At 47.4% G+C, this 22,046-nt stretch overlaps 1 protein-coding gene across 20 annotated transcripts in view; it reads right to left on the bottom strand.

Moving 5' to 3' along the window:
- RREB1 (ras responsive element binding protein 1) overlaps positions 1-22,046 on the bottom strand; it is a 173,082-nt gene that overhangs the window by 11,368 nt on the left and 139,668 nt on the right. For all 20 annotated transcript variants that reach the window (XR_011429472.1, XM_023624405.2, XM_070244061.1 and 17 more), the window contains 2 exons: positions 10,748-10,937; positions 6,811-9,724 (listed from right to left, as the gene is read on the bottom strand). Coding sequence is in view for 19 of the 20 variants with exons in the window: in XM_023624405.2 (XP_023480173.2) it covers positions 6,811-9,724; positions 10,748-10,937 (3,104 nt within the window). In the remaining variant the exon portion in view is untranslated. The remainder of the gene's footprint in view (positions 1-6,810; positions 9,725-10,747; positions 10,938-22,046) is intronic.

The raw sequence follows: 22,046 nt of genomic DNA, 5'->3' as shown, positions 1-22,046 counted from the left end.
CTCAGGACTCCTCCTGTCTAACCTGCTGAGTCGTCCTGCAATGACCTCTGGCCAAGGTCACTGTGGTCCTGGTTGGCATGACAGAGGTCTGCTCTAAGAAGCATTAAAGCTTCTTTGTTCCCCTGCTCTAAGGTCCTGCTCAGGAGTAAATAAGTGACCAACAAATAACTGAGTCTGGTTAGGAGATTGCTGCTCCACTCAACAGGCTGCGCCTGAAGAGAAGCCGCTGAGCAGCCCCCTCCCACCCCAGCTCCACGAATGGGGTAAACTGCTGAGAGAGGAGTGTATCCCCCACCCCCAGCAGTTATCTGCTCTGGTGTGCCTGCCTCTCCTTTTATTTGCATTCCTTCTGTACTGTAAACACAATATTTCAAAACGCAAGCTAGGCTCTTCTGCAATCATCCTGTGTTTGTGGGGATGGTGTGAGGGGCAAGCAAGGGCCAGGGCAGACAGAGTGTGGATGGAAAGAAGGGAGGGAGGAGGACAGGGGAGAAGGGAAGGGAGTAGGTGGGTTTCAGGAGAGAGAAAAGGGTCAATCATTTACTGGATCACTAGATTCTTCTGTTTTCCCCCATACCAGATTCTAAGCTTCCAGTTTCTGATTTTACAGGGGAAAAGGTTCATGTACTAACAGACACAACTTCGGCACTGCAGCCTAGCACTTCTGTCTCATAATCTTGGGGCTGCTACAATCACATACATGTCCAGAACTGGCAGGAAAGTCAAACACGCACAGCTCCTTTGAAACACCAATTGCAGGGCCTTCAACCTTCCGTCTAGATCACCATCGAACGACGCCTAAGTCCAGGCACTTACTGCGAACACCATGGGCCCGAGCCTGGGGTTTGCAGAAGGGGAAGGAAGGTCTAGCACTGCCAAGTCACACAACTTTGGGGGGTGCCATTCACCCCCCAAGCATGCTGGTGTGCAACCCTTCATGGCTGGAATCACGGTACTGCCAAGTTTGAGCATCAGTAGTAATCAAAGAAAGGGGACGTTCATTCCCTCCTGAGCTGAGAGACCCTCTCAGGGGATGGTTCCAAGTCACCAGTGGAGCTATTCAAGAATACAGATGCCTGGGGCTGGCCCCGTGGCCGAGTGGTTAAGTTCGCGTGCTCCGCTGCAGGCGGCCCCGTGTTTCGTTGGTTCGAATCCTGGGTGCGGACATGGCACTGCTCATCAAACCACGCTGAGGCAGCGTCCCACATGCCACAACTAGAAGGGCCCACAACGAAGAATATACAACTATGTACTGGGGAGTCTGACTTCTCAGGACTCCTCCTGTCTAACCTGCTGAGTCGTCCTGCAATGACCTCTGGCCAAGGTCACTTGGGGAGAAAAAGGAAAAAACAAAATCTTAAAAAAAAAAAAAAAAGAATACAGATGCCTGGAATGATCAAAGACTAGGGAATCAGGGGCTGGTCCAGTGGGGTAGTGGTTAAGTTTGTGCACTCTGCTTCAGTGGCCTGGGGCTCACTGGTTCAGATCCTGGGCACCTCATCAAGCCATGCTGTGGCAGGCGTCCCACATAGAAGAACTAGAAGGACTTACAACTAGGATATACAACTATATGATGGGGCTTTGGGGAGGGGGAAAAAAAAGACCAAGGAATCAGAAACCTGGGAAGGGTGGAATCAGAAGCCCGGAAACCCAGAAACCCAGCATGTGAGCCTGTAAGGAGCTTCACAAGGGCCCTGCAGGATGAAGTGGCGAACCCACCACCTGCCTTACAGTGGTGCCTTACAAAGTTCAGCGGGCGTTTCCTGCTAAATTTATAAAAATGCCCACGTTAAAAAAAACCCCACATTTTTGTGTCAAGTTGTAAAGTATTTTAACTTTTATTGCGTACTTTTCAAATTTCTTCTTTTTGCTAAAAATTGGACATAATAATTATTTGGGCTCCATTTTAAGTAAAAAAAAAAAACAAAACTTTTTCCTTTAACATTTTATTGTCAAAAGGCAACATCACAGCTTCTCTAAGTCAGGCTAGACTGCGAGGAAGACAAGTCAGAAGCTCTGACTATGAACTGGGATACAAGTCTTGATTTCAAATGAAACAACTGGTTTCTTGCTTCTACATGATTTACTCTGTAATTTTCACACTGGTAAATGCTTCACTTTTACAGCTAGTGTGGATGCTAGGCTGATGTGCCATGATGATGAAGATTCCTATTAAGGCTCAATTCAAAAAACAATTCAATGACGCGAAAGTATTGCATCACATTATGAAGAGTCCCAAAGTGACAACTAACAGGAGTCTTTACAAGTTTACATTTTATCGCGTAAGTTTTACATCTGAAACAGCAGCGTGCTCTAGATTGCATGGACAGAGGAGAAGATGAGCCCTTTCCATATTTTATAATCGTACAGGTGTCAATAAAACTTGTTGACTGGTAATCTATATGGAAAGTTTCAAATGATTTTATTTATTTGGTAACTGCCACAAATTACTGATTTAGTGGGGTGTTTTTAAGTGTAACCACAGGATATCAAAGACCTATGATATCCCTCCACTTCCAAATTGACTGGTAAAAGTCATCAGCTGGCCAGTTTTCACTCTCATAGAACAGTCAAGAAATGAAGAGGGAAATTTTATACTAAATGATGTTATCTGCCAGGGACTGGGGAAACAGCAAGCAGAAGAACGAACAATGATGACATGGCCTCACACCTTCAGACTTCTCTCCATCGCCCTTGCACCCTCTCAGTGAAGGTTTCTTTCCATATTTTCTTTCTTTCTCTATTTGGCAGGGGTGTACACAAGGCTGGCTGTGTAAAAATGTCCAAAGTTGCCACTTAAGAGAGTTAAAAGTAGCCAAACACAACCAGTGTCAGAGTGCCTTCCACACTTAGCTTTGCACATCTTACTGATTTCAACTCCAAAGCCTGTTGCCTGTGAGCAAGTGCGTAGGAGAGGTGAGTGGGGAGGGCCCCAGGCTGGCAAAGAAAAGCAGTTAAAACCAACCGTGAGAAAGTGAGCGAGCCAGGGACCCCCAGAATGTCAGAGCCAGGGGGCACCTCAGGCATCCCCAGGTCCCAACCCTTTCTTTTTATGAGGAAAGGGAAGAGAGGAGGAAGAGGATTAGGACAGAGGCGGGAACTGACTGGCTGTGTTTTCTGGCACTCGCTCCTCCACTTGTGGCCTAAAAACACACGAGACGCTCACGAGGGGAAAAGGAAGAAACCGTGAACTAGCCTCTCCTGAAGAGGCAATACTGTTCAGCCAGAGAAAGGTAACTGTCTCCGATCAACAGGACGCTATGGGCTGGGAGAGGGCGGAGAGGAGTGAAAAAGGAAATACAGCTGTGTGTGGAGAGCACGCTGGGGGATATGAAATATGACAGCAGACACCAGCTTCCTCATAAAACACAACTCCTAGAACTAGAGCCACACACAGAGAAAGGCCTGAAACCATGTGCCCCTTGCCTGCAGCAACAGTGAGGCCCTAGATGGACACTTGACATCAGGTCTACTTAATGCTGCCCGTTTAGGGGGTGGAGTGAACCGGAAACATGTCTATGAGACAATGTACACACATGACGATAATTCTACACATTTGCTGAGAGATCAGGAGAAAGCTGAGTCTCAAGACCCAGACAGTTTGCCTAAATGCAATCTAAAACTGGACCCTGCTCAAGCTTCTGGCTGGAATGCAGCTCGATTTTAATGCTACAATGGAAAAAAACGCCTCTCCCCTGTATAACACCTGTTTACAGGATCATTTCAGAGTCCGTGTTTAATTTCTGTACTCTTTCATATGTGCCTTGGTCTTACTTCAAAGTTTCTGGAGGGAGCATCTCACAGAAAGCTAGGCAGCCAGGAGACAGGCAGCTCAGAGATTCTTCAATAGCAGAAGCATCTACCAGGAAAACACCAGTGTGTGGGAAGAGCGAGTGGATCAGATGATTTCCCAAGCTCCGTCCAGCTCTAGCGCTTGATGTACGGAAAATGTTCTAACATAGCACCAGACACCGCCAAGTGCTCTACAAAATTATTTAATAGAGGTGATGCTGAGATTGTTGCTGGAAGCTGAAGCAGGGCGACAGCAAAGGAAGTTAACAGAGCCCAATGAGAGCCGACCTTTATACAATGTCTAAGCATGTGGCTAATACCACTCTGTGGCCCTTAAGTCTTTGATGAATGGTATTCTGGTCCACATCTGTGTTCTATCTTATCTCAAACCACTTCCCAATCTTCTGCATCGGGACATGTCAGGATACAGGCAGGCCAAAGGAGGTACACTCTATACACCTTCAGATAGAGCACCAGTAGCCACACCAGCCTGACTGTGGGGCAGCTACAGGGAATCTGACCCTGTCTTTGAACTCCACCTCTGCTGCTCATTGAGTAGGCAAATTACTCAGCCTCTGTGAGCCTCCATTTCCTCATGGCAAAATGTGGACAACACTGCCCTTATGGGACGGTCACGAAGACTAGCTCTGAAAGCTCTCTCTCCCAACCCTGTACACAGGGATGACCCCATGAGTCAAGGCCTGCAACCCCCACTACAAGATCATAATGTGATAGCATGTCAGGGATGGGGCTGAGACAGACATAGCCATTACGGGTGCAGTAACTGTGAAGGGAAAAGGGGCAGAACGTGTTCATATTTACATCCACTCCATCCTACCTGCCTTAAACAAACTTCCCATCTTCCTTGCTCAGTTTCTGATGCTACCAAATTTTAAACCAACTAGGACATTTTGGCATTCAAAAGCTAGGCAATCCAAACGACTGGATTCACAAGTGGGAACTTACATCAAGCATCTGCAAAGACACAGGTACAACCCTTGAAAGGAAAGACTGTCTGCTCCAGCCCTCTTAGGGAGGCTGTCAGCTTGCCAAGCAGACAACGTCCAGGAATAAATGGCCTCATCTGGGGAAACATGCACGGGATCTCCTAGCACACGGCTCCTAGCTGGAGGAGGGTGGTGGAGAGGCTGGGTGACAGCGGGGGGAGAGCAGAGGGTGAGGCAGGGCAAGAGCCGCCCTCATCATCAGATCCAGACCATCTGCTTTCTGAAAAGCGGTAACAGAAATACTCACTTCTCCAGAGACTCTGCAGGCAACAAACAGGTGTCACCCAAAAAGGGTAGCAAAAGACACTGCTGTGTGGAGCACCTTCTTTTGAAGATGCATCTTCTTTCTGAAAGGCTTTCTTCATCAGAACTGTTACTTTGTCAGGCTTAAATGATTTCAAATGGATAGAAAATGATGGCCTGAAAATGCAGCATACACTTCAGACATCTACAAATTCTGTGTCCTGTTAATTGAGTCCTCCATGGACAGGCACGCCATTCAATGCTCACACGCCTGCTGCCATTCAATTCCTGGATTTGAGGCCCTACCACACCAAAAACAAATGCCGCGTCTATGCTGCACCCAGCTTCAGAGACTCCACAGCTTGCTCTCCCCTCCCCATCTACTCTCTGCTCACTTTTCTTTCACAGGGATGACTCTGACCTCACTCCTGCTGTTCCACCTCCTTAGCAGAAACAGGCTTCTTCAGAGCTTCAAGTGACCCTCAAGCCTGAAGGAAGCGTTTGCACCTGGAAATAAGGCGCGGCACACACCCAGTCCCCACTGCCTTCCCCTCACCACATGTAAGCTTCGTGAACGTAGGGTTGCCAGATTTAGCAACCAAAAATACCAGGATGCCCAATTAAATCTGAATTTTAGATAAACAACAAATAAGTTTTTAGTACACCCCAAATATTGCATGGAAAATATTTATACTAAAAATTGTTGCTTATGTGAAATTCAAATTTAACTGGCATTCTGTATTGTATCTGGCAATCCTGTACCACACAGCTCTTTATTTGGTTTTAGGTCCTATTAATATTTGGGTAGTATCTCCAAAATGTTAAGGATCGCAGTTAAGATCTCACCTAATTTATCCTTGGAGTCCAATGATATAAATCTTGTATGAATATTCAGTAAATTAAAATTAAATTGAGAACTACGCAGTCATTTGACTACTAGAAGTTGCGAGTATAAAATTATTTAAAGTGCACTCCTTATCTTAAACTTCTCTTTAAAAATCAACATATGGAAACTAACATTTGAAAAATACTTTCGGATGCCTTTTTGGTAATTTCAGTCTGCTTCTTAGACTATTTATATGTGCGTGTTTCTCTGGAATAGCTGACAATTTTAGTATAAATAAAACTTTAAAAGAATTCCAAAACTACTCGTCACTGATTTTTACAATATATAGGGGAAAATGCGACCACCTTAGTGAACTGAAAGATAAGAGCAAAATTTGCAATATTTCCCTTTAAGAATACCTGGTGGTCAACACAACATCACAGAATGTTTAACATTTTAAAAGCTGCCTTGAGGATGTCGACGCGCAATTTCTCCTGCCAAAGCACCAAGTTGATTCTGGCCCAACACCTCAAGACCAAGTTCCACTTCTCCCTGGCTGCCTCCCGTGCGTACCCAGTACATAACCTTGCTACCTTCTCCAGAAGGAATGAGGCGGATGGAAGTAAGCGATCCGACTGGCCTACGACCACGTTCACCTACAAACACCTTACGTTTCACCCCTCCCTTTACCAGCCACCCCTGGAGAGCTCAGACAACAGGAACAGGTCATTCTGGTTACAAGACCACAAGCGGAAAAACCGACAGCAGCATCAGGCAAGAGCCCGGCCTCTGAGACTGAGGAAGGAGAGAAGGTAAGAATGGGGTCATAGGCAAACAGTCCCGTGCTTTCGACTCCCACCCCTGCTTCTCCCTCACCCGGCTGGCCAGGCCACAGCCTCCCCGCAGGGGAGGAGGACCCACAGCCTGGCAGGATCCTCTTACCAGTGTGTGTGAGCATGTGCCTCTGGAGGGAGCTGGCCCAGGGGAAGACCCGGGGGCAGTGAGGACAGTTGATCTTCTGCAGGCAGTTGGCGTAGGAGTTGCGCTTTGCCCTTAGCAGCTTATCTTCTGGGGGGCTGCCCTGCTCTTCATCACTGGGCCCGTTGTGCTCAGCAGGCGCTCCAGCCACCTCATCCTGAGTGTCGTCCTCCGCGGTCTGCAGAAACGGACTGAACTTGTTGGTGTCTGTAGTAGCCAGCATCTTCTCGATGCTGGCAAACTCCCCACTGGAGTCCAGGTCCATGCCGCCGCTGCTGGCTTGGGGCCGGCTCCTCACCCCCTTCTTCCGGCCCCTCTTCTTTGACAAGCCAGCTGGCCCCTGCTCGGTGGGCGAGGCCGCCTCTGGGCTGTTGGCAGCAGGGGGTGAGTCACTGGATTCTTTTGGACTTGCGGTGTCGGTGGGAGCGGTGGCAGCTTTGGGGATGGTGCCTCCTAAGCTGTCGGAAACTGTGGTGTTACTGCCAGTGCTGGTAGGCCCTGGGTCAGCCACCTTGGTTTTGAGCAAGGTGGGGGCAGAGGACACAGATGAGATGATCTGGGCAATAGAGGCCAGCGGAGGCAGCTCTTCTGTCATAGAGGGCTTTGGCAAGAGCAGGGGGGGCTTGGGGCGCAATGGCCGCAACAAGGCTGGGCTGCTTATGAGGGTAGAGTTGCTCAAGAGTGGAGAACTGTTGACCACGGCTGAGGAGTAGATGGGGACCGCAAGCTGAACAGAGCCCTGCAAGGGCTGAGTGTGGGTTTCCAGGATGGTGGTTGCCGAGGTCCCCACTGCAGGGGCCATGGGTTTATCCAGGATCCCGCTGGGCCCCACGGGCACCGGCAGGGTAGGGCATGGTGGTGGACAGGGTGAGGGCTGCTCCCCACTCCCTGATTCCTGCTCAGGCTTCTTGGCTTCACCAGGAGCAGCTGTATCCTTATCTCCTCTCCTGAAGTTCTTAGGGATGGACAGGTCGATGGGCTCCATGGAGCAGTCATAGGGGGCTGAAGAAGAAGGGCTCAGGAAGGAGGCGGCGTTTTCCTGCTTCACTTGCACCAGGGCCAGGCCCTTCTGGGAAAAGTCCAGGGGTTCGTTGAAGTCCACTGCCAAGCTGCTAACGGGCTCCAACTTGACCGAGATGTGGGGAGGCGGAGGCTGGGTGGGGCCCCCGTGAAGAAAGCCATTCTGGGGCTCCAGGAAGGTGGCGAGGGGCTTGCGCTCGCCAAAGGCCCCGCTGCCCTCCTCTAACCTCCCTGAGGCCTCGGCAGGCGCTTCCGCAGGGCCCAGGCCTTCAGCCGCTAGGACGTAGCTCTCGATGTCATGCTCGGGCACGTGCAGGTGCTGCTTGAGGATGTGGTGGACGCAGTTGCGCTTGGCCGAGAAGGCGGCGCTGCACTCCTTGCACTCGAAGGGCTTGCGGCCCTTGGGGCAGCCGCCCAGGCCACGGCCGCAGTGCGTGCGCATGTGGATGCGCAGCGCGCGGTAGTGCTTCAAGTCGTCGCCGCACAACCGGCACACCGTGTCCGGGGAGCAGAAGGCATCCACCATCTCGGCCGCGCTGCTGGTCACGTACTCAATGTTCTTCTCGATGTCCTTGCGGGTGGCCTTGAGATGCTTTTTGCGCAGGTGCCGCTCGCAGTTGGCCTTGACGGTGAAGGGGTAGTGGCAGATCTTGCAGATGTAGGGCCGCTCACCGCTGTGTGTGCGCAGGTGGCGGATGAGCGCGGCCTTGTCGGCGGCGATGTAGTCGCATATGTTGCACTGGTATGGCGAGATGCCCAGGTGGGAGCGCACATGTGCGCGTAGCACCCCCGAGAAGGCGAACACCTGGTTGCAGAAGCGGCAGGGGTAAAGAACTTTACGCATGGCCGGCGTCTTCTTGCTGCCAGGGCCCGTCATGATGGCCTTAAGGTCTCCCTCCGTTATCTCCTGCTTGATCTTGGCATCCATGCTCAGGGGCAGCAGGGCCTCGATGATGCTGTCCTGCTCCAGCTGCGTCTTCATCTCGGCCTGGCCCGGCAGCTCCACACCTGGCTGCTGCAGGAAGAGCTGCGCAGCCGTGTTTGGCTGGGCCCCGGACTTGGACTGCAGCAGGTGGGCGTTGGAGGCCGCCTCCACGGAGCCTTTGAGGAGCTTCAGGGGTGGTGGGGGGAGGCTGGGGCTGATGCAGCCCGGGGAGGCCTGCTGGGCATTGATGAGAGGCGGGGGTGTGGAGGTGGCTACCACTGTCCGTGGGGCGACCAGGGGCTTTGGCTTGAGAGGGGGCATGTGCTTGAAAATCGCCTGCAGAGGGGTGGCGGGGGCCTTGGAGAGAGGCGGAAGACTGATTTGAGGGGGAGCCGAGGCTGCCATCTTCAGAATCTGCTGGATGTCTGCCAGCTCGATGGCCGACTCCCCAGAGATGGGCTTGACCACAATACTACTGTCTGGCTGGATGATGAAGCCCTTCTGGAAGGGCTGCAGGGACAGATGCTTCATGCTCTCCTTGGTAGCAGGGAGGACCGTGAGAGAACCGCCCAGGGAAGCAGTTTCAAAAGGAGACAGGCTCAGCATGTTGGTGCAGCCGGGGTCCTGAGGTAGCTGACACTTGAGCGTCTGGAGCTGTATTGCTTGGTTGTCATCCGGCAGGGGCTCCTCAGTTGGGGCAGGCCTGACGTCTTTGGTGTGCTGCAGGCCCAGCAAGGCCAGGAAGACCTTCTGGTCCAGGATGTCACCAGGCAGGGTCTTGGCCTGCAGCCTTTCCCGTCCCTGGTCCACGGCAACATGGGTCTGCTTGTGTAGGGCAAGCGAGGAGAGCATGGGGAACGCCTTGTCACACGTGTCGCAGACGAAACGGTGCTGCTCGCTGATGCACCTTCGCAGGTTTGTTTCGCACCAGGCCTGCACAGAAGCCAGGTTGGCAAAAGGAAGGAAATAAAGAAGAGGATGTAAAAATAATCACTCAGCTGAGATGCGAAAGTCTCTGTTGTAGGAGCAGCCGGCCTTTCTCCATATGTAAATAGCTGACTCTTCCCTGCTTGCTAACTCCCAGACTGAATAAGGAAAACCACCAAGCAGCTGAAGAATCATGTTTGCTTGATGAATGACATCGATCCCAAGGGTATCTCAGCAGGGAAGCACTGAAGTATGGTTAAGTAGTAATACCATGAAGGTAGGATTAATCCTCTTTTTAAAAATGGGTGCCTTGCAAAACTAACCGAAGGTGACTATCTGCCATTAGGGGAGATCCAGCTATCTCTGTGATTGTGGGAGAGAGGGCGGGGCCTGGAGAGGGGCACAAGGGAACCCTGGGGGGTTATGTGAGTGTACATATATGGGTGTATACATATGGAATAATTCAATGAACTTGAGGCTTCTGTGCTTGAAGAATTTCACTGTTGATTATCTTCTAGCTTAATTTTTTAAAATTGGAAAAAAAAGAGTTTCGAAGTAGTTTTAGCAGGTCTTTTATGAGCTGAGAACAAATACAGCTCAGGTTAATAATGACCCAAAACATTTTAAATACAAACAACTACAATATTGGAAATATTTAGCTGTAACACAGATATTAATCAAATATTTGAAAAATACAAATTCAGTTCAGATAGGGCTGGGGTGGAAGTGGTGAACAATTCACAACTTTAAACCCAAATGCCCCAAGAATGGGCAAAAGCACTGATGAGCAAGACTCATGCAAATTAGTATAAAATTCAACACAAAACATAAAAGGTTACCTACCCCTCCCAACTCAACAAGCCAATGAAGACTGAAACGACCAAGTTGAATTTCAATAGAAAAGGTGCTATCAGAAGACAAAACCCAACTGACAACATTTTAAGGGAAGGAATAGCTCAGGATGAGGAAGTTTAGTCCAACTACGCAGACCGTGGAGGTGGCTGCAGCTCCTTGGGCCAATCACAATACCTGAGAAATCCGAGGAAACTTCCTGCAGGAGAAGTCGGTGAACCCTAAGTCATGGAGGCCAGCAGGAATGGAAGGGTTGTTCTGTATGAAAGGCCTTCCCATTGCGTCCCTGGGAAGTTGTTTGTGGACAAGAGCATTGTGGCGTAGCAATCCTCGATGTGTTCGAAAGGTGACGCAGCAAATGTCACATCTAGAAGAAAGGGACAGGATATGAGGCGGCAGACAAGTCAGAGCTTCCACCCATCCATTAGCCTTATTATTTTATGTTGCTTCATTTCACTTGAGCAAAATAAAAACACTATGACATCAAGAAGCTAGCTTGCTCCTACAACAAAAATTCTCCCTTTAAGACAAATTATATTCTACCAACTTCGAGACAGCCAAGCTTTGCAGACAGCACAGGTGTGTCCAGTAAGAAGCTAGCTGGGAACCTGAAGCCACTGGTGCAGGCCCACTTGTTTTTACCTGAATCACACAATGTGGAGTGATCATTTCCCTCCCTCAGCTCAATGGGCTCTAATCATCAAAAATGTTTAAAAGTCAAAAAGAATGAATTTACACAGCATCTACAGCAATCAAATCAACAATCCTGGCATCTGATCAGGACAAAATAATAAATTCTCCAACTGAATTAGTAGCACGTGACAGTGATTATGTGTTCAATTCTGACATTGTTACCATCTATCTGAAAAATAATGGTAGTTCCAAGTACTGAAGGCACACCAAGTGCAAAGCACCCTATAGGGGCACTGTGCACGCCCCTGCAGGCAGCTGGGCATCCTGACCTTCATCTCACAGATGAAACCAGTGAGGCCCCAGGACATCAGGCAACATGGCTGAGGTCACACAGCAGTAAGAAGCAAGGACAAAATGTGAGTCCTTCCACCCTCACCTATCCCAAGCCTGACTCCCTTTTTCAGAAAGACTCCCACAAAGGCAGTCCATCCAAAGGTCATCACTCTTCACTTCAGAGATGACCTCCCACACCTTAAATGTCCTGGGCCACAAAGATGTGTAACAAACACCATTTTAAAACGGCGTGTCTCCATTTTCTCCACTTTTCATACCAATATTGTCTTCCAGGTCTTCACTGAGAACAATTTAAAAACCACAGAACCATTATGATATTATTAACATGCCCTAGACTGAATACAGCAGCTACTAGAGTCACTCGTGGCTGTTTAAATTTAAATTAATTAAAATTTCCTCAGTCACACTGGCCTCATTTCATGGGCTCAATAGCATCAGGCAGTGCAGAGCTAGCACATTTCCAGGATCGCAGAAAGCTCTATTGGACAGTGCTACGTGGTAGTATCATTCCAAGTATGTACATGTACAAATGCCTCTGACCCTCACAAAACCTCGAAGGTTGGTCCTGTTATTGTTTTACAGAGAAAGAACTTGGGGCACAGAGGGGTGAAGCAACCTGCTCAATTTTACACTGCGTGCACCTTAATGGAAATTTTTTTTTGCTTTGAAATTCTTCTCTGGAAATAAAGAGATAATGAAATCACCCGTGAAGCAGCTGAGCTCATTTTCATCTAGCGTTGAAAGAGAGAAGTGCCAAGTATGTGCAACTCTGCTTTTCTTATCACGCTGTGGCAGGACACAGCAAACATGTTCCTGCCGTCTATCCAGCTCGCCTATCTCCACTGCTAACTCGGCTACATCTCGCCATCAAGATTCCTGTCATCATTCAATTAAATTTAGAATACTGGGTTCCCACGAGTCGCTCAAAATGCAAAACTCCTTTTGAGGGAATTCTGTTTAAGCTCAGCAACTGTGACAAAGGCTCCGGGAAGGGATGACTTCAGAGAACCCAGAACACCTTCTGGAAGTTCTCACAGCCATAGGCCCAGACAGCACAGCTTCCCTCTCTCCCCATGGCCCTGCTCCCCGGTGATCCCTTGCATGCAGGCCATGTTCTGGGGGGACAGACCCCAAACCACAGAAACCATTCCCTGTCTTAAATACACAGAGGGCTAAGTCACAGGCTACGAGACAGTTCAGCAGGGAAGCAGAATGGTCGCAGCTACTCTTGGTGAGGTTCTTTCTGGCCAGAACACACTCAAGCTCCACACTGCACACGCAGGGTGGGCTGCACCTCATGGAAGCTCTCTTCTGTTCTACTGCCCTGGAAACGGCACTCTTTCTATCACCCTAACTTTAGTCCTCCCAGGCTCAAGTTCAACTGCACTCCACGTGGTCACCAACCCATCACCACACCACTGGTCAGCTGAAAGCTCTGTACTGAACTGAAAGGATGAGAGCAATGTCTGAATCAAGGAAATTTAACACTGACCAGATATTTCATGATATTGAGAAATCACTGTTCATTTTTTAGTTATATCGATAATATTTTGGCTATGCTTTTTTTTTTTTAAAGACTTTTTCCTTTACAGATCTATAATGAAATATTTATAAATGAAGAGATGAAACCCAACTGGTCATGAGTTGATAATTCCTAAAACTGGGTGATGGGTACATGGGAGTTCATTACACTGTTCTATTTTTGCATATGTTTGAAATGTTTTTTTAATATATTTAAAAGAGAGGAACATCTCATTACAAATGGCTAATGAGAGTGGGCTGACCATTTTGCTTCTTTCTCCAAGTTTCAACAATGTCGGAACCACTATTTGTGGCAGGTGCATGTTGGGGGAGCTTGATTTATAAAAACTCCAGAAGAGAAGCCCCCACAGCCAGTCTTGTGACACAGGCAGTGCGAAGAGGGCATTTCCCCAGTAGAACTACTGGATAGTCAGAGCATCTAGGCAAAGATGGAGGGGCTGGGGTCTGGAGGGAGGCGCCCAGGGCTCAGGAAGCCACCACACATGGGATTTACACACAGGCAGAGCGAGCCACCCAGGGTAAGCTGGGTGGTCAAGCCTATGGCCCATCTGGTTTGGTGCTTTTATGAACACAAGATAATTCAGATTGTCTCCCTTCTCCTCCCTGTGTCCTGTCTGGGCTACGAGCAGGTGAAGTCTGGGGAGTTGTGGGAGATGGAAGCTGGTCAGTGCCTTCCCTGAGAGCTGAGAACAAGAGGAGGTAAGACAGACTGGGACCAGTGCAAAGGCTGTAGAGAGCTATCAGCCAGTAAGCCCTACAGGCATTTTCCACCTGAAGTTGACAATAACTCACTCTTCCCAAATTAATAATTAGCACTGATTACATATATTTTGAGTAGAATATTTGCAGAGTGTTTTAAATTAATTTTTACCAGAGTTGGGCACTGTCTTGGATGCTGGAACATTGCAACACAAACTCATTTCATCCTAACGACCCAGCGAGAGAAACAGCACTAGTAAGAAGGATTCAGTCACACCTGAAGGTGGAGGCCTGTTCCTTGTTCACCTTTCCCCTGTGAAGACAGCAGGGCTTACTGCACCTTGCAGAGAGGGGCTCATTAATCAAAGTCAGGAAATGGAAAGGCTCATAAAAAAAACTTCATGTACATATTAAATGTTTTATTCAACCTAAAACATATACAGTTGACTCTCATTATTCGTGGATTCTATATTTGTGAATTTGCCTACTTGCTAAAATTTATTTGTAAATCCCCAAATCAATACTGGCAGCACATTTGTGGACATGCATAGAAAAGCTGAGTTGCCCTATGCGCATGTTCCCAGCTGAGGTAGAACAAGGTGACCTTCTGCATTCGTTTCAGCTCTCATTGTAAACAAGGGTCCTTTTTGCAGTCTATTTAGTGCCACATTTCTAACATTTTAGTGCTTATTGCTGGTGATCTCACTGTTTACAATGGCACCCAAGAGTAGTGCTGAAGTGCAGTCTAGAGGACCTAAGCGCAGGAAGGCTGTGGTGTGCCTTAGGGAAGAAATACCTGTGTCAGATAAGCTTTGTTCAGGCAAGAGTTATAATGCTGTTGTCCATGAGTTCAATGTTAATGAGTCTATAGTATTTATTAAATAAGGTGTCTTTAAACAGAAACACATAAAACAAGGTTATGTATTGATTAGTCGATTAACATGTTGTGACCTGAGGCTTGTAGGAACCTAACCTTGTATTTCCTCTAGGAACAATGGTTTAGCATTCACTAGTCCTGTGTTTATGGCGCCTTTAGAGAACACAACTACTGCAAATGACAAGAATCGGCTGGAAATTCATTCACCCATGTTTTCATGAAGGGAGGGCCAAGGACTTATGTGTGAGCTTAGTTCCACTGAATGAATTGCATGTTGTCGTTACTGCATGAATCATATTCATGATACATCTCTGACTTCCAGTTTTAGAGTCTTTATGGTAGAGCAAGAACTCAGATTCTTGCAAACCAAACTAAAGTAGAATCCTAGATTTTTATGATTACTTCTCCCTACTGTTCACAGGTGTTTTGCCTACCATAAATCTGACAGCAAAAAAACTCCCAAAACACTCTATCCAATCTGCACTATAAACAAGTCTGCCCAACTTAGTTTTCAGAGACAATTCTTTTTTTTTAAACAATATTTCACTGGCTTATATAAAATTTAATTAAATTACAGTAAATGATTACAAATATTACTGACATAAACAGGCTGGGAAGAAATAATACCGACTCTTGGTAGCATGTAAGTCAACTGCAAAAGGTGAGCAGGTGGGCCTGAGAATTGGGCTGCAAACTCTGTGAACTGTACAACACCTTATAAGTAAACATTTTGGAGCATGTGTCCAGAGACACGTGTGTGTATTATGTATGATACATACTTGCACGCATATATAATATGCCAGGTACATTATAAAATATAAAAATAGAAATGTTTAAAGGGTGAGGTAAGAAAAGTTCTATTATTTTTTTCTTGTACCCCAGAGATCGTTCTGAACACCTTATACCTTTGAGACTACTGCACTAGTGCATAGCCTATTGGCCATGAATATTCAGTGTGAGAGGCATCATAAGCAGTTTTCATCACTTATCTCCTCCTCCATTCTCTCATTCACTTTCAAATCCCTCCTGTTTCTGGCATGTAGGACAGAATTTCACACATGGTAGAACTAACCAGCGCCAGCCACAAGCTCTGTGTCCTCTGTACAAGGCAGACTTGGAGCAGTGGGGGCACGGGCTCAGGACCAGAGACACTGGGAGGGGGAGTTCAGACTGTGACCTTGGACAACTTCTATCATTTGCATTTCAGTTGCCTGCTATGTCAGATTCCCCAAACATCCTGAGATAAGAATCCCCTCGTGACCTTGTTAAAAAAATCAGTCTTGGGGCCCACTTCAGATCTACTATAATCAGAATAACTACAGGATGGGTCTAGGAATCTGTATATGAACAAGTACACCAGGTGACTCTCTAGTTGAACGAGTTTGGAAAACAAATAATAGTAAAAATTAAGTGAGAGGATCTCAAATCTATACACACCTTAAGCTACAAGTCTGTGGGGGCTCTTTCCCTTTCCTTCCCTAGGCCTCAGCTTTCTTTCTCATCTGTAAGATGGGGATCTTTAGAGCTACGGCGAGTAACAGGTAATAAAATGCTTAGAAAACTGCAAGCTGCTATTCCAAATGTAACCAATGTTTTATATTGCAAGGACAAAAAAATCAGGAATAGTCCATTTCCTGGCAATTACCGCAAACATGAAAATGCAGGAAAAATGGACTTTTAATTTCAAAAGGATGTGTTCTCTCTTTTCACTCTCAACAACTTCACCATAGACTCTACTACTTCTGTTTAATCTTGAGACCCAGTGGGAGAAACGTGTGCTCTTCCTGGCCAGCCCTCTGTTTTACACCACCTGCTTCCTCATCAGCTCCTGCCACTTCCCCTGCAGCCAAAGCTGGGAAGAGAAGCGCAGACCATCCCAGCGCGCAAGCGCACGCAGAGCCTTTTAATAAAGTCCAGATAAGGCCTAGATGCAAAACCTCACACCTCTGTTTTCATAGGATTTCAACCAAGATGCTCCTATTTCACTTCTAAAAAGATAAAGAATGTCATCTCACAAGCAAACTGCTCGAAAGTGGCAGAGAAAAAAAATTCTGCTTTGAAACCAGAAGCACATTGTGAGGCTGGTTAAAAGGAAGAAAAAAAACACTCCGAAACACTGCCTTCCATTTCACACTCGGCACCTGCTGACAGGTCTTCAATAAAACCAGCACCCAGAAACATTTGGATTGGCCTTTGTCAGCAGGAGACCCCCGGGGTAACCAGCCCCCCCAAGGCCTGGGAAGAACGCTTTGCACTTTGTTTCTGAGCAGCTCTTCAAGGACAATGGAGGTCATTGTAAATCTGAGGGCGATGCTGCTGGATGCAGAGCCGGCTGCAGGCACCAATCTTGGGGTATGTGCTAACCTCACTTGGGCTTGTCAGTCTTCATTAAGGCCACAGCCATTGGTTGGGTGGTCCCTGCAACTCTCCCCTCACCCCTGGTTTGGAGGATATCTCAACCCTGCCAGGAACTTATGATTGCAAAATATTGAGATGGAGTGGAACTGTACTTAGAGTTGTAGGAGAGGGGGAGTGATGTAGGGTGATTTCATTTTGCAAGTGATTTTGACGATATGCCAGAGGGAAATTTCACAAATCTGAGAAGCTGCTTTCTGATTTTCTGGCAACAGAGGTGGTTCTATGTTGGAAACTGAGAATAACTTTTCCAAATGGAACCTAACTTTGCTTTCAGTAAGATAAATGCATTTAATGAGAGAAGTATATAAAAGAAGCTAATAGAAGCCTACTACCTCTTCTAAAAACAAAATTTCCTTTTTTTAAAAAAAAAAATCACATATTGAAATAGATTAAAGAAAAAAAAATTCATCAGTGGAAAAAATTCCAAAGGCCAATTTAAGTTGAGATTACATATGAAACACTGGGATGAATGCTAACATCAACACTCAGCCCCTCCTCAGCTCACAGAAGGATGATCACCTGCATGTGAACTCAAATCATTTTGCTCACAAAAATAGTGTTTCTGTACCCTGAGGCAGATCACCAGAGCCTATGTGACCCAGAGAACACCTGAATTCCAGCACATGTAGCAAATGCTTCTGTAAGACAGTAAGAAAATTTAATTTGGAATACTGGAGTGGATTGTACCACTCCAGACTCCTGGACATGTGACATCCCAGCCCCTGAACTGTGGATCCTGCAGGCCTGCTTATTCCTGGGGCAGGGGCTCTAGTGGTTCTCTTAGGGGTAGTGGTGAGGGAGGAGCTGTAGATTTGGGGTAAGCAGAGCAGGAGCTCTCAACAGCAGAGGGGAAAAGCAGCTGCCTCCAGCTTATCTCCTCTCCCCTGTCTGCCTCAGCACCATTTGTAATGTCACTGATGGGGTATGGTGAGGTGTGAGCACAGATAGGAGAGGGCTGGGGTGGGGGTCCCCAGGGAGGGAGGGAGATGACTCCTGGAAGCATGCAGTGAGTGAGCCAAGTTTCCACTGTGGCCCCTGGTACGCCAAGAAACAGATGACAGGATTGGGGGCTGCAAAGCTGGGGGCCAGAGGGAGGCAGCACGATCAGAGAGCCTTCAACATATACTTTATCCAAGCCCTTCCTGTTCCTTCTTCAGAAATGAAACAAATGAGCCAAATCCCACAGCACACAGGCTCTGGCCTAGAGGTTGGCTGGGCTGGAAAGAGCACATTGCTAATGTAGTCAGAGAAGACCGACTCCCACAGCAGTGGCAAACTGCACTGTCCTGAAGCCACAGAGACACCCGACCTGCCAGCCAGTGCTCAACCTCTGCCTCCGACTGCCACAGGCAGAAGGGACGGCAACTGCTAGAAGGAGCCAGCTCTGCTACGTCAAGGAAATACTCCCCTTCCTTAGCTGTGAGTTTGTCCTTTCAAATCTCAGCGGACTTGAATGCAAATGAATGATGTTCTTGTTCATACCCAGATCCATCACTAGTCTTAAAAAAACAAAAGTTAACATTTAAAAAAGTCATTGAATTGAGGACTGACATGAACCACAGCTCGTCGAATGGGCAGGTACCAAGATATCTGTTCTTATATGACAAATATTCTTGTAAGAAGGCACTACATCCTTCTTTCTTATTTATTTTTTTAAAGAAAACGGTGTAATCTGGCCTGGGGTTGAAATGTGGTGTGATAAATGTGCTATTATGGTATGGGCATTCCGTGTAGGGAGGAAGGTACAAGAAAACCTAAATGGAGGCAGCAGTTTTGATGGCTCATAGTAGGCTACCAGCTACTTCTCAGGAATAACTCTCATCATTAAAGCCACCAGCCCTGAAATAAGGAATGTGTAGCTACTGACTGGAGTGGATTTCCCAAATAACCTTCTTGTAGTACCTAAAATGGGAGGGGAGCACGCATACACATCGAAGATTAAGAGTCAAGCCAAGATAAATTTGGAGGCAAATTTATTAGCAATGGGATTTGTAGAAATGGAAAACAAGGCCACCAAAAAGCTTTTCTTTTTTGTTTTTTTAACTTTGTGCATACAACAATTTTGGGATTAGCTCCTCCCAGTGCTTGCCACACTAATATTGTATTCATCTGGTGATCTTAACCCTCCAGATCAAGATGAAAACCCTGAAGTTAACAAAAAAGCTTAAGAGCAGCCCAAAGAGATATCCCCCTACTCAGGTGCTTTCTCAGGGTACTTTACTTTTACATCATTCCATCAAGTCTACCTTCATGGTAGTTAAGGGACAGGCAGATGACCCCCACTATCAAGAAAGGGTTAAAAAAGCTAAACATATTTTTGAAAGACTGTTTTGGCAAATAGCAAACATCAAGAAATGCATTTCTTTAGAATCTCAGGTTTCCCCAACAATCTAAGGAAAATGATGTGCAGTTCTATTATTTAAAGGTATCAGTCCCTTCAAGTTTCCAACTCTCTGGCTTTCACAGCTGGATTACAAAATTTGGTAGGTAGGACTCAAACCAAGTCTAAATAGCCATTCAGTTTCTCAATCTTTACAAAAACAAAACTAGATAAAGGCGGCTCTTTATAACAATGAAGACTAAAGCACAAACTGCTTTCATGTTCTCTGTCAAGTAAACAGTACCAGGGAGAAGCCCAGAATCTGACTCCTTCTTAATTTCATTGGGATGGGATACCCAAAGAATAGCACAAATCTCTAACTGTACATGTTGCAAGGTTTAAAATATCAAAAGGGACGCACATTCTAAATAATAGTATCAGAAGTGTTCATTTCGTGTTCGTTACAGTGGGAGGACTGTGGATTGCCCTCTTGATCCTCATAGCAGTCCTCAAGTCCATTTTCTAGACGGGCAAACTGACCCTCAACTCACTCAAGGCTATGGGGATGCCTGACGGCAGGCTGGGATGGAGCCGGCAGGTGTAACTCCACTCTGCTACATTGCTATGCTGACGGTTCAGAGGACAGTTATTTGCAGGTGGCCCTGCTCCTTCTAAAACCCATGTCACATTCTTAATGCCTGGACACTGGACAGTGGCTCAACGGGGAGCCTTTCCTACCACTACCACTCCTGAGCTGCCAGCAGGCCAGCCCCTGTCATCAGGATCTGTGAAATACCTTGCTGAGAAAGCTGTAGATCACCCCAGCTACTTGCTTGAAATACTGAATTTCTTGCTCATTATAGTATTTTAATTGAGAGACTGACATTCCTTTTTCAAAGGGATTTCATGCTTCATTTTTCCTGCTCTGTCTCCAGAGGCAAGAAGGGGTAAGCACAAACAACCTTTCCTCAGAGCCCCACCCGGTTCAGACATTCCTCTCCCCTGTGCCCACCCTCCCCTCCCTCCACCTCCCTCCCCTCCCAGCCAGAGAACTGACATCCAACAGCTGCACTAATCTCTCCCAGTTGCTGGGAGCAACAGTGCGGCTCTGTGACAGGGGCTGCCCTCCCCACACCCAGGAAGCCACCAGGCTGCACACTGCGTCCCGACCCTGCTCAAACTGTTCAACCAAACCAGCGTGGCGTGAAGCCAGGGCAGGTCTGAGGGACTTCACAACTGGTGGGCTGGGGTGAGCCCAGAAGTCCCAGAGAGGCTTCCTTGGGCCAGAGAGGCTCCCTTGGGCCGAGTGGAGTGGGGGCAGATTTGACAAAGGCACCTCCGACTTCCAGGCCAGCCAGGGGGAAGTGTCCTCCCCTCCACCACCAGGCCCCAGCATTGTTTTGAATCTGCCTCCAACTGGCAGAGCCTCAGACCCCTGGGACACTTAAAGACAAGATGCTGATGAATATTTTGTTATATCCTTTCCCTATTTGTAGGATGACATTTAACAAGTGTAGGACCAATGCTATGTGAATTGTCTTAGTGTCTCCCTGCAGATGATGGGTGTGTGTGTGTGTGTCGGGGGGGGGGGGGGGAATGTGCAGTGAAGGGAGTTGAACATTCTTTGGAACACTTGAGAATCCAGAAGAAAGAAGGTTCTGGCACCTCTCTACCGCCAGGACAAGGGAGGTTCCTCAGCCCACCCTCCACGCCTGCAGCAGCACTAACCCTGCCTCACACAGAGTGTGCTGGTCAGAGCCCACTCGGGTTCCCCCATCCAAATTCCTGACACAGATTTAAGGGCATCGCCTTCAAGTTTTTCTTACAGACAACCAAGATCAAAATTCAATCAGACGGAGGAGGGCCTCGACCCCGAGGAAACAGTGAAGCGCCGCCATACTGGAGGTGAACGTGGAGGGACGCCATACACCGACGGGATGAGGCTCCCTCTGCCTGGACCACTGGGCCCTGAGTCTACCCCCTTCACTCTGTTTTATAACCACCCTTTCTCTTGTTCTCTGACTGGCCTGAGGGACCCTATCTCCAACATCACGATTTTTTTCTCAAGTCTGGGCAAGTGACTGGCACAAAATGAGTACTTAATCATTCGCTGGATACATTTTAACTGAAATAATTTAAAAATTATTTATTACCTGATCTCCTTTAATCAAGAAGCTGTATTAAGATTATACAATAACTTTTGCCAAATTTCACCCTCAGCAGCAGCCACAGAGCCATGGTGACTGTCCAGCTGTCGCCCCTCCCAGCCTAGCTCTGGTGAGCCTGAGACAATTACTCAGACATGAAACCAGGGGCCTCTGCAGCAAAGCGCTGACTTGGCTCCCACCCCTGCCACAGGTGGGCTTGTCCTAGACCTGCACCTGCGCAGTGGGCAGCTGAGCACTGCAAAGGTGGCTAGTTCACATGAGATGGGCTGCAATAGTACCACATGCAGGATTGCAAAGACTTCACAGATACACAAGAATGTAAAATATATTGCTGACAATTCTTATAATGATTATATGCTGACATCATGTTTTGGATACAGTGGTATAATCAACAAAGCAAGATCAATTTCACCTGTTTCTTTTTACTTTTTAAAATGTGGCTACTAGAAAATTTTAAATGACATA

This window comes from Equus caballus, chromosome 20, assembly GCF_041296265.1.
Source record: "Equus caballus isolate H_3958 breed thoroughbred chromosome 20, TB-T2T, whole genome shotgun sequence".
Lineage (NCBI taxonomy): Eukaryota > Metazoa > Chordata > Mammalia > Perissodactyla > Equidae > Equus > Equus caballus.
Note: the sequence above shows the minus strand (reverse complement) of the source record. Positions and strands in the feature narration are given on the sequence as shown.